Source organism: Oncorhynchus gorbuscha, linkage group LG03 (genome assembly GCF_021184085.1).
Source record: "Oncorhynchus gorbuscha isolate QuinsamMale2020 ecotype Even-year linkage group LG03, OgorEven_v1.0, whole genome shotgun sequence".
In the NCBI taxonomy this organism is placed as follows: domain Eukaryota; kingdom Metazoa; phylum Chordata; class Actinopteri; order Salmoniformes; family Salmonidae; genus Oncorhynchus; species Oncorhynchus gorbuscha.
The window spans coordinates 107,829,343-107,842,475 of record NC_060175.1 but is presented as its reverse complement, the minus strand read 5'-3'; the positions used below and the strand labels follow the sequence as shown (position 1 = coordinate 107,842,475).

General features: G+C 47.1%; 1 protein-coding gene across 5 annotated transcripts in view; it reads right to left on the bottom strand.

Annotated features, from left to right (window-relative positions):
* Positions 1-13,133, bottom strand: part of ikbkg (inhibitor of nuclear factor kappa B kinase regulatory subunit gamma) — an 89,227-nt gene that overhangs the window by 3,536 nt on the left and 72,558 nt on the right. For all 5 annotated transcript variants that reach the window (XM_046344828.1, XM_046344826.1, XM_046344830.1 and 2 more), the window contains exons 10-13: positions 10,574-10,646; positions 10,249-10,383; positions 4,112-4,248; positions 3,961-4,034 (exon numbers count right to left, since the gene is read on the bottom strand). In XM_046344828.1, the coding sequence (XP_046200784.1) occupies positions 3,961-4,034; positions 4,112-4,248; positions 10,249-10,383; positions 10,574-10,646 (419 nt within the window). The remainder of the gene's footprint in view (positions 1-3,960; positions 4,035-4,111; positions 4,249-10,248; positions 10,384-10,573; positions 10,647-13,133) is intronic.

Genomic DNA, 13,133 nt, shown 5'->3' with positions numbered 1-13,133 from the left:
CTTCATGAGGTAGTCAAGTGGAATGCATTTCAATTAACAGGTGTGCCTTCTTAAAAGTTCATTTGCGGAATTTCATTCATTCTTAATGTGTTTGAGCCAATCATTTGTGTTGTAACAAGGTACAGAAGATATATCTATTCTGGTAAAATACCAAGTCCATATTATGGCAAGAACAGCTCAAATAAGTAAAGAGAAACGACAGTCCATCATTACTTTAAAACAGGTCAGTCAATACGGAACATTTCAAGAACTTTGAAAGTTTTTTCAAGTGCCGTCGCAAAAACCGTATAGCGCTATGATGAAACTAGCTCTCATGAGGACCACCACAGGAAATGAAGACCCCGAGTTACCTCTGCGGCAGAGGATAAGTTCATTAGAGTTACCAGCCTCTAATCAAGCAACAGACACATCTCAACATCAACTGTTCAGAGGAGACTGCGTGAATCAGGCCTTCATGGTCGAATTGCTGCAAAGAAACCACTACTAAAGGACACTGATAAGAAGAAGAGACTTTCTTGGGCCAAGAAACATGAGCAATGGACGTTAGACCGGTGGAGATCTGTCCTTTGGCAAAGGCTATTTGATGAATCTCAAATATAAAATATATTTTGTTTAACACTTTTTTGGTTACTACATGATTCCATATTTGTTATTTCATAGTTTTAATGTCGTCACTACAATGATACAATGTAGAACATAGTAAAAATAAAACAAATCCCTTGAATGAGTAGGTGATGTGTGTGTACCTGGTTGGTGTGTGTGTGCGTGTGTGTACCTGGTTGGTGTGTGTGTGCGTGTGTGTACCTGGTTGTGTGTGTGTGTGTGTGTGTGTACCTGTTGTGTGTGTACCTGGTTGGTGTGTGTGTGTGTGTGTGTACCTGGTTGTGTGTGTGTGTGTGTGTGTACCTGGTTGGTGTGTGTGTGTGTGTGTGTACCTGGTTGGTGTGTGTGTGTGTGTGTGTACCTGGTTGGTGTGTGTGTGTGTGTGTGTACCTGGTTGGTGTGTGTGTGTGTGTGTGTGTGTGTGTGTACCTGGTTGGTGTGTGTGTGCGTGTGTGTGTACCTGGTTGGTGTGTGTGTGCGTGTGTGTGTACCTGGTTGGTGTGTGTGTGTGTGTACCTGGTTGGTGTGTGTGTGTGTACCTGGTTGGTGTGTGTGTGTGTGTACCTGGTTGGTGTGTGTGTGTGTGTACCTGGTTGGTGTGTGTGTGTGTGTACCTGGTTGGTGTGTGTGTGTGTGTACCTGGTTGGTGTGTGTGTGTGTGTACCTGGTTGTGTGTGTGTGTGTGTGTGTACCTGGTTGGTGTGTGTGTGTGTGTGTGTGTGTACCTGGTTGGTGTGTGTGTGTGTGTGTGTGTGTGTACCTGGTTGGTGTGTGTGGCGTGTGTGTGTGTGTGTGTGTGTGTGTGTGTGTACCTGGTTGGTGTGTGTGTGTGTACCTGGTTGGTGTGTGTGTGTGTGTACCTGGTTGTGTGTGTGTGTGTGTGTACCTGGTGTGTGTGTGTGTGTACCTGGTGTGTGTGTGTGTGTACCTGGTTGGTGTGTGTGTGTGTGTGTGTGTACCTGGTTGGTGTGTGTGTGCGTGTGTGTACCTGGTTGGTGTGTGTGTGTGTGTGTACCTGGTTGGGGTGTGTGTGTGTGTGTGTGTGTACCTGGTTGGTGTGTGTGTGTGTGTGTGTGTGTACCTGGTTGGTGTGTGTGTGCGTGTGTATGTACCTGGTTGGTGTGTGTGTGTATGTACCTGGTTGGTGTGTGTGTGTATGTACCTGGTTGGTGTGTGTGTGTATGTACCTGGTTGGTGTGTGTGTGTATGTACCTGGTTGGTGTGTGTGTGTATGTACCTGGTTGGGGTGTGTGTGTATGTACCTGGTTGGGGTGTGTGTGTGTGTGTGTGTGTGTGTGTGTGTGTGTGTGTGTGTGTGTGTACCTGGTTGGTGTGTGTGTGTGTGTGTGTGTGCGTGTGTGTGTGTGTACCTGGTTGGTGTGTGCGTGTGTGTACCTGGTTGGTGTGTGCGTGTGTGTGTGCGTACCTGGTTGGTGTGTGCGTGTGTGTGTGCGTACCTGGTTGGTGTGTGTGTGTGTGTGTGTGTGCGTGTGTGCCTGATTGGTGTGTGTGTGTGTGCGTGTGTGTACCTGGTTGGTGTGCGTGTGTGTACCTGGTTGGTGTGTGTGCGTGTGTGTACCTGGTTGGTGTGCGTGTGTGTGTGTACCTGGTTGGTGTGCGTGTGTGTGTGTACCTGGTTGGTGTGCGTGTGTGTGTGTGTGTGTGTACCTGGTTGGTGTGCGTGTGTGTGTACCTGGTTGGTGTGCGTGTGTGTGTACCTGGTTGGTGTGCGTGTGTGTGTACCTGGTTGGTGTGCGTGTACCTGGTTGGTGTGCGTGTGTGTGTACCTGGTTGGTGTGCGTGTGTGTGTACCTGGTTGGTGTGCGTGTGTGTGTGTACCTGGTTGGTGTGCGTGTGTGTGTGTACCTGGTTGGTGTGCGTGTGTGTGTGTACCTGGTTGGTGTGCGTGTGTGTGTGTACCTGGTTGGTGTGCGTGTGTGTGTGTACCTGGTTGGTGTGCGTGTGTGTGTGTACCTGGTTGGTGTGCGTGTGTGTGTGTACCTGGTTGGTGTGCGTGTGTGTGTGTACCTGGTTGGTGTGCGTGTGTGTGTGTACCTGGTTGGTGTGCGTGTGTGTGTGTACCTGGTTGGTGTGCGTGTGTGTGTGTACCTGGTTGGTGTGCGTGTGTGTGTGTACCTGGTTGGTGTGCGTGTGTGTGTGTACCTGGTTGGTGTGCGTGTGTGTGTGTGTACCTGATTGGTGTGCGTGTGTGTGTGTACCTGATTGGTGTGCGTGTGTGTGTGTACCTGATTGGTGTGCGTGTGTGTGTGTGTACCTGATTGGTGTGCGTGTGTGTGTGTGTACCTGATTGGTGTGCGTGTGTGTGTGTGTACCTGATTGGTGTGCGTGTGTGTGTGTGTACCTGATTGGTGTGCGTGTGTGTGTGTGTACCTGGTTGGTGTGCGTGTGTGTGTGTGTACCTGGTTGGTGTGCGTGTGTGTGTGTGTACCTGGTTGGTGTGCGTGTGTGTGTGTGTACCTGGTTGGTGTGCGTGTGTGTGTACCTGGTTGGTGTGCGTGTGTGTGTACCTGGTTGGTGTGCGTGTGTGTGTACCTGGTTGGTGTGCGTGTGTGTGTACCTGGTTGGTGTGCGTGTGTGTGTACCTGGTTGGTGTGCGTGTGTGTGTACCTGGTTGGTGTGCGTGTGTGTGTACCTGGTTGGTGTGCGTGTGTGTGTACCTGGTTGGTGTGCGTGTGTGTGTACCTGGTTGGTGTGCGTGTGTGTGTACCTGGTTGGTGTGCGTGTGTGTGTACCTGGTTGGTGTGCGTGTGTGTGTACCTGGTTGGTGTGCGTGTGTGTGTACCTGGTTGGTGTGCGTGTGTGTGTACCTGGTTGGTGTGTGTGTGTACCTGATTGGTGTGTGTACCTGATTGGTGTGTGTACCTGATTGGTGTGTGTGTGTGTACCTGATTGGTGTGTGTGTGTGTGTACCTGGTTGGTGTGTGTGTGTGTACCTGGTTGTTGTGTGTGTGTGTACCTGATTGGTGTGTGTGTGTGTACCTGATTGGTGTGTGTGTGTGTACCTGATTGGTGTGTGTGTGTGTACCTGATTGGTGTGTGTGTGTGTACCTGGTTGGTGTGTGTGTGTGTACCTGGTTGGTGTGTGTGTGTGTACCTGGTTGGTGTGTGTACCTGGTTGGTGTGTGTGTGTGTGTGTGTACCTGGTTGGTGTGTGTGTGTGTGTGTACCTGGTTGGTGTGTGTGTGTGTGTGTACCTGGTTGGTGTGTGTGTGTGTGTGTACCTGGTTGGTGTGTGTGTGTGTGTGTGTACCTGGTTGGTGTGTGTGTGTGTGTGTGTACCTGGTTGGTGTGTGTGTGTGTGTGTGTGTACCTGGTTGTGTGTGTGTGTGTGTGTACCTGGTTGTGGGGGGATGTTGGGTCGTGGTATGAAGTCCTCCAGGTGTCTCTGCTGCATCTCCTCCATACGAGCCCTTAAAAACAAACACGCACTACATTATATCAATCCCTAAATCCCATTCTAGTGCGCGCGCGCGTGCGTGTGTGTTACCGTGAGGTCCCCTCCTGTTTCAGACGCTCCATCTCAGCCAGTGCTTTGTTCAGATGGTCCTGAAGCTCCTCCTTCCTCTGGTTCAACTTCTCTCTGGCCTCCCGCTCCGCTAGGAAGTCTGCCTTGTAGATCTCAGCCTGACACACACACACACACACACACACACACACACACACACACACACACACACACACACACACACACACACACACACACACACACACACACACACACACACACACACACACACACACACACACACACACACACACACACACACACACACTTTATTTCAATATACAAATATCATTCAAATACACTACCGGTCAAAAGGTTTACAACACCTACTCATCGAGGGTTTTTCTTTATTTTGACTATTTTCTACATTGTAGTGAAGACATCAGAACTATGAAATAACACATATGGAATCACGTAGTAACCAAATATATATTTTATATGTGCGATTCTTCAAATAGCCACCCTTTGCCTTGATGACAGCTTTGCAAACTTGACATTTTCTCAACCAGCTTCACCTGGAATGCTTTTTCAACCGTCTTGAAGGAGTTCCCACATATGCTGAGCACTTGTTGGCTGCTTCTCCTTCACTCTGTGGTCCAACTCATCCCAAACCATCTCAATTGGGTTGAGGTCAGGTGATTGTGGAGGCCAGGTCATCTGATGCAGCACTCCATCACTCTGTGGTCCAACTCATCCCAAACCATCTCAATTGGGTTGAGGTCAGGTGATTGTGGAGGCCAGGTCATCTGATGCAGCACTCCATCACTCTGTGGTCCAACTCATCCCAAACCATCTCAATTGGGTTGAGGTCAGGTGATTGTGGAGGCCAGGTCATCTGATGCAGCACTCCATCACTTGGTAAAATTGCTCTTAAACATCCTGGAGGTGTGTCAGGTCATTGTCCTGTTGAAAAACAAATGATAGTCCCACTAAGCGTAAACCAGGTGGGATGGCGTATCACTGCATAATGCTGTGGTAGTCATGCTGATTAAGTGTGCCTTGAATTCTAAATAAATCAAAGACAGTGTCACCAGCAAAGCACCCCCACACCATCACACCTCCTCCTCCATGCTTCACGGTGGGAAACACACATGTGGAGATCATCCGTTCACCTACTCTGCGTCTCAGAAAGACACGGCGTTTGGAACCAAAAGTCTCCAATTTGGACTCATCAGACCAAAGGACAAATTTCCGTGTTTCTTGGTCCAAGCAAGTTTCTTCTCGTTAGTGGTGTCCTTTAGTAGTGGTTTCTTTGCAGCTAGTCGACTATGAAGGCCTGATTTACAACAGTCTCCTCTAAACAGTTGATGTTGAGAGGTGGCTGTTACTTGAAGTCTGTGAAGCATTTGGGCTGCAATTTCTGAGCCTGGTAACTCTATCCTCTGTAGCAGAGGTAACTCAGGGTCTTCATTTCCTGTGGTGGTCCTCTTGAGAGACAGTTAACTCTAATGAACTTATCCTCTGCCACAGAGGTAACTCAGGGTCTTCATTTCCTGTGGTGGTCCTCTTGAGAGACAGTTAACTCTAATGAACTTATCCTCTGCCACAGAGGTAACTCAGGGTCTTCATTTCCTGTGGTGGTCCTCTTGAGAGACAGTCTCATCATAGCGCTATACGGATTTTGCGACTGCACTTGAAGAAACTTTTCCGTATTGACTGACCTTCATGTCTTAAAGTAATGATGGTCTGTGGTTTCTCTTTGCTTATTTGAGCTGTTCTTGCCATAATATGGACTTGGTCTTTTACCAAATAAGTCTATCTTCTGTATACCACCCCTACCTTGTCACAACACAAATGATTGGCTCAAACACATTAAGAGTGAATTAAATTCCACAAATTAACTTTTAAGAAGGCACACCTGTTAATTGAAATGCCAGGTAACTACCTCATGAAGCTGGTTGAGAGATTGCCAAGAGTGTGCTAAGCTGTCATCAAGGCAAAGGTTGGCTATTTAAACAATATAAAATATAAAATCTATTTAGATTTTATTTAAACACTTTTTTTGGTTACTACATGATTCCATATGTGTTATTTCATAGTGTTGATGTCTTCACTATTATTCTACAATGTAGAAAATAGTAAAAATAAAGAAAAAACCCTTGAATGAGTCGGTGTTGTAAACCCTTGAATGAGTCGGTGTTGTAAACCCTTGAATGAGTCGGTGTTGTAAACCCTTGAATGAGTCGGTGTTGTAAACCCTTGAATGAGTCGGTGTTGTAAACCCTTGAATGAGTCGGTGTTGTAAACCCTTGAATGAGTCGGTGTTGTAAACCCTTGAATGAGTGTTGTAAACCCTTGTCGGTGTTGTAAACCCTTGAATGAGTCGGTGTTGTAAACCTTGAATGAGTCGGTGTTGTAAACCTTGAATGAGTCGGTGTTGTAAACCCTTGAATGAGTCGGTGTTGTAAACCCTTGAATGAGTCGGTGTTGTAAACCCTTGAATGAGTCGGTGTTGTAAACCCTTGAATGAGTCGGTGTTGTAAACCCTTGAATGAGTCGGTGTTGTAAACCCTTGAATGAGTCGGTGTTGTAAACCCTTGAATGAGTCGGTGAATTGTAAACCCTTGAATGAGTCGGTGTTGTAAACCCTTGAATGAGTCGGTGTTGTAAACCCTTGAATGAGTCGGTGTTGTAAACCCTTGAATGAGTCGGTGTTGTAAACCCTTGAATGAGTCGGTGTTGTAAACCCTTGAATGAGTCGGTGTTGTAAACCCTTGAATGAGTCGGTGTTGTAAACCCTTGAATGAGTCGGTGTTGTAAACCCTTGAATGTTGTAAACCCTTGAATGAGTCGGTGTTGTAAACCCTTGAATGAGTCGGTGTTGTAAACCCTTGAATGAGTCGGTGTTGTAAACCCTTGAATGAGTCGGTGTTGTAAACCCTTGAATGAGTCGGTGTTGTAAACCCTTGAATGAGTCGGTGTTGTAAACCCTTGAATGAGTAAACCCGGTGTTGTAAACCCTTGAATGAGTCGGTGTTGTAAACCCTTGAATGAGTCGGTGTTGTAAACCCTTGAATGAGTCGGTGTTGTAAACCCTTGAATGAGTCGGTGTTGTAAACCCTTGAATGAGTCGGTGTTGTAAACCCTTGAATGAGTCGGTGTTGTAAACCCTTGAATGAGTCGGTGTTGTAAACCCTTGAATGAGTCGGTGTTGTAAACCCTTGAATGAGTCGGTGTTGTAAACCTTGAATGAGTCGGTGTTGTAAACCCTTGAATGAGTCGGTGTTGTAAACCTTGTGACCGGTAGTCATGGATGCACAAAGCCCTTTGTTCTCCCGGTGCAGATACAACTTCCATTTCTGGGGCATTGTCCTCTAAAATAAGTAGGGGGCCGCCTGATGAAGACCAGAAGGCCGCCTGATGAAGACCAGAAGGGTAAATAAGTAGGGGGCCGCCTGATGAAGACCAGAAGGCCGCCTGATGAAGACCAGAAGGGGGATAAACCGCCGCCTGATGAAGACCAGAAGGCCGCCTGATGAAGACCAGAAGGGTAAATAAGTAGGGGGCCGCCTGATGAAGACCAGAAGGGTAAATAAGTAGGGGGCCGCCTGATGAAGACCAGAAGGGTAAATAAGTAGGGGGCCGCCTGATGAAGACCAGAAGGGTAAATAAGTAGGGGGCCGCCTGATGAAGACCAGAAGGGTAAATAAGAGGGGGCCGCCTGATGAAGACCAGAAGGGTAAATAAGTAGGGGGCCGCCTGATGAAGACCAGAAGGGAAGGGGGCCGCCTGATGAAGACCAGAAGAAGGGTACCAAAGGGTAAATAGGGGGCCGCCTGATGAAGACCAGAAGGGTAAATAAGTAGGGGGCCGCCTGATGAAGACCAGAAGGCCGCCTGATGAAGACCAGAAGGGTAAATAAGTAGGGGGCCGCCTGATGAAGACCAGAAGGCCGCCTGATGAAGACCAGAAGGGTAAATAAGTAGGGGGCCGCCTGATGAAGACCAGAAGGGTTAATAAGTAGGGGGCCGCCTGATGAAGACCAGAAGGGTAAATAAGTAGGGGCCGCCTGATGAAGACCAGAAGGGTAAATAAGTGAAGACCAGGGGCCGCCTGATGAAGACCAGAAGGGTAAATAAGTAGGGGGCCGCCTGATGAAGACCAGAAGGGTAAATAAGTAGGGGGCCGCCTGATGAAGACCAGAAGGGTAAATAAGTAGGGGGCCGCCTGATGAAGACCAGAAGGGTAAATAAGTAGGGGCCGCCTGATGAAGACCAGAAGGGTAAATAAGTAGGGGGCCGCCTGATGAAGACCAGAAGGGTAAATAAGTAGGGGGCCGCCTGATGAAGACCAGAAGGGTAAATAAGTAGGGGGCCGCCTGATGAAGACCAGAAGGGTAAATAAGTAGGGGGCCGCCTGATGAAGACCAGAAGGGTAAATAAGTAGGGGGCCGCCTGATGAAGACCAGAAGGGTAAATAAGGGTAAATAAGTAGGGGGCCGCCTGATGAAGACCAGAAGGGTAAATAAGTAGGGGCCGCCTGATAAAGTAGGGGGCCGCCTGATGAAGACCAGAAGGGTAAATAAGTAGGGGGCCGCCTGATGAAGACCAGAAGGGTAAATAAGTAGGGGGCCGCCTGATGAAGACCAGAAGGGTAAATAAGTAGGGGGCCGCCTGATGAAGACCAGAAGGGTAAATAAGTAGGGGGCCGCCTGATGAAGACCAGAAGGGTAAATAAGTAGGGGGCCGCCTGATGAAGACCAGAAGGGTAAATAAGTAGGGGGCCACCTGATGAATACCAGAAGGCCGCCTGATGAAGACCAGAAGGGTTAATAAGTAGGGGGCCGCCTGATGAATACCAGAAGGGTAAATAAGTAGGGGGCCGCCTGATGAAGACCAGAAGGCCACCTGATGAATACCAGAAGGGTAAATAAGTAGGGGCCACCTATTTCAGCCATCCAGGACTAGAAGACCAGAACAGGGGGGGGGCTAGAGGTGAACAGGGGGCTAGAGGTGAACAGGGGCTAGAGGTGAACAGGGGGCTAGAGGTGAACAGGGGGCTAGAGGTGAACAGGGGGCTAGAGGTGAACAGGGGGCTAGAGGTGAACAGGGGGCTAGAGGTGAACAGGGGGCTAGAGGTGAACAGGGGGCTAGAGGTGAACAGGGGGCTAGAGGTGAACAGGGGCTAGAGGTGAACAGGGGGCTAGAGAGGAACAGGGGGCTAGAGGTGAACAGGGGGCTAGAGGTGAACAGTGGGCTAGAGGTGAACTGCCCTGGTCTAGTCTCATCTCCTGAATATAGGGGCAAATCCACTCATAGCACAGGCTATTGCTTTCTCTGTAAAAGCCTCTGGCCCGCAGCCCCTAGCCAAAGCAACAGGGGCAGTCAGAACAGGGGTGAGAACAGGGGTGAGTGTGTGTACCTGGGTAGTCAGAACAGGGGTGAGTTTGTGTACCTGGGCAGTCAGAACAGGGGTGAGTGTGTGTACCTGGGCAGTCAGAACAGGGGTGAGAACAGGGGTGAGTGTGTGTACCTGGGTAGTCAGAACAGGGGTGAGTGTGTGTACCTGGGCAGTCAGAACAGGGGTGAGTGTGTGTACCTGGGCAGTCAGAACAGGGGTGAGAACAGGGGTGAGTGTGTGTACCTGGGTAGTCAGAACAGGGGTGAGTGTGTGTACCTGGGCAGTCAGAACAGGGGTGAGTGTGTGTACCTGGGCGATGAGAACAAGGGTGAGTGTGTGTACCTGGGTCGATGAGAACAAGGGTGAGTGTGTGTACCTGGGTCGATGAGAACAAGGGTGAGTGTGTGTACCTGGGTCGATGAGAACAAGGGTGAGTGTGTGTACCTGGGTCGATGAGAACAAGGGTGAGTGTGTGTTCCTGGGTCGATGAGAACAAGGGTGAGTGTGTGTTCCTGGGTCGATGAGAACAAGGGTGAGTGTGTGTTCCTGGGTCGATGAGAACAAGGGTGAGTGTGTGTTCCTGGGTCGATGAGAACAGGGGTGAGTGTGTGTACCTGGGTAGTCAGAACAGGGGTGAGTGTGTGTTCCTGGGCGATGAAAACAGGGGTGAGTGTGTGTACCTGGGCAGTCAGAACATGGGTGAGAACAGGGGTGAGTGTGTGTACCTGGGCAGTCAGAACGGGGGTGAGTGTGTGTACCTGGGCAGTGAGTGTGTGTACCTGGGCAGTCAGAACAGGAACGGTCTCTAGAGATCCTCTCTGTTGCTCCACCTCTTCCTTCAGCTTGTCAATCAGATCCTGTTTCAGAGCCAAAGCTCTCTCTGCCTCCTCCAGACGAACAACCATGTCTCCTCCCTACACACACACACACACACCTCAGTCGTTAGTTTGTAGTCGTAGTCCTTAAACACACACACACACACACACACACACACACACACACACACACACACACACACACACACACACACACACACACACACACACACACACACACACACACACACACACACACACACACACACACACACACACACACACACACCTCAGTCTTGAGTTTGGAGTCGTAGTCCTTAAACAGACAGGTGTAGGCGTGCTGCAGCTGGGCTAGCTTCCTCCTGGAAGAGAGGAGGGTTATTCCAGTATTGGTGTGTCGGCGTTAGGTCTGTCTCCACGATGTGTGTGTGTGTGTGTGTGTGTGTGTGTGTGTGTGTGTGTGTGTGTGTGTGTGTGTGTCAACGTCAGGTCTGTCTCCACGATGTGTGTGTGTGTGTGTGTGTGTGTGTGTGTGTGTGTGTGTGTGTGTGTGTGTGTGTGTGTGTGTGTGTGTGTGTGTGTGTGTGTGTGTGTGTCTGTGTGTGTGTGTGTGAACGTCAGGTCTGTCTCCACGATGAGTGTGTGTGTGTGGAGGTCAGGTCTGTCTCCACGATGAGTGTGTGTGTGTGGAGGTCAGGTCTGTCTCCACGATGAGTGTGTGTGTGTGTGTGTGTGAGGTCAGGTCTGTCTCCACGATGAGTGTGTGTGTCATCAATAGTTATATAGTATTTAGATGATATTAAATCAATATTTGACACCGATTGTTTTTCCATATTCTTAAAATGTGAGCCAACATGGAATCTCAGTATGGTGATAATATGTTATGGTGATAATATGGTATGGTGATAATATGGTCTGGTGATAATATGGTATGGTGAGGTCTCTCAGTATGGTGATAATATGGTATGGTGATAATATGGTATGGTGATAATATGGTATGGTGAGGTCTCTCAGTATGGTGATAATATGGTCTGGTGATAATATGGTATGGTGATAATATGGTCTGGTGATAATATGGTGATAATATGGTATGGTGATGTCTCTCAGTATGGTGATAATATGGTCTCTCAGTATGGTGATAATATGGTCTGGTGATAATATGGTCTGGTGATAATATGGTCTGGTGATAATATGGTCTGGTGATAATATGGTCTGGTGATAATATGGTCTGGTGATAATATGATGATAATATGGTCTGGTGATAATATGGTGATAATATGGTCTGGTGATGTCTCTCAGTATGGTGATAATATGGTATGGTGATAATATGGTATGGTGAGGTCTCTCAGTATGGTGATAATATGGTATGGTGAGGTCTCTCTGTATGGTGATAATATGGTCTGGTGATAATATGGTGATAATATGGTATGGTGATGTCTCTCAGTATGGTGATAATAAGGTATGGTGATAATATAGTATGGTGATAATATGGTATGGTGAGGTCTCTCAGTATGGTGATAATAAGGTATGGTGATAATATAGTATGGTGATAATATGGTATGGTGATTATATGGTATGGTGATAATATGGTCTGGTGATTATATGGTATGGTGATAATATGGTCTGGTGATAATATGGTATGGTGATAATATGGTCTGGTGATTATATGGTCTGGTGATAATATGGTCTGGTGATAATATGGTCTGGTGATAATATGGTCTGGTGATAATATGGTCTGGTGATAATATGGTCTGGTGATAATATGGTATGGTGATGTCTCTCAGTATGGTGATAATAAGGTATGGTGATAATATAGTATGGTGATAATATGGTATGGTGATAATATGGTATGGTGATAATATGGTATGGTGAGGTCTCTCAGTATGGTGATAATATGGTATGGTGATAATATGGTATGGTGAGGTCTCTCAGTATGGTGATAATATGGTATGGTGATAATATGGTGGTGATAATATGGTATGGTGATAATATGGTATGGTGATAATATGGTATGGTGATAATATGGTATGGTGAGGTCTCTCAGTATGGTGATAATATGGTATGGTGATAATATGGTATGGTGATAATATGGTCTGGTGATAATATGGTATGGTGAGGTCTCTCAGTATGGTGATAATATGGTATGGTGATAATATGGTATGGTGATAATATGGTATGGTGAGGTCTCTCAGTATGGTGATAATATGGTCTGGTGATAATATGGTATGGTGATAATATGGTCTGGTGATAATATGGTGATAATATGGTATGGTGATGTCTCTCAGTATGGTGATAATATGGTCTCTCAGTATGGTGATAATATGGTCTGGTGATAATATGGTCTGGTGATAATATGGTATGGTGATAATATGGTATGGTGATAATATGGTCTGGTGATAATATGGTATGGTGATAATATGGTCTGGTGATAATATGGTATGGTGATAATATGGTGATAATATGGTATGGTGATAATATGGTGATAATATGGTATGGTGATGTCTCTCAGTATGGTGATAATATGGTCTCTCATTATGGTGATAATATGGTCTGGTGATAATATGGTATGGTGATAATATGGTGATAATATGGTATGGTGATGTCTCTCAGTATGGTGATAATAAGGTATGGTGATAATATGGTATGGTGATAATATGGTATGGTGATAATATGGTATGGTGATGTCTCTCAGTATGGTGATAATATGGTATGGTGATTATATGGTATGGTGATAATATGGTCTGGTGATAATATGGTCTGGTGATAATATGGTGATAATATGGTATGGTGATGTCTCTCAGTATGGTGATAATAAGGTATGGTGATAATATGGTATGGTGATAATATGG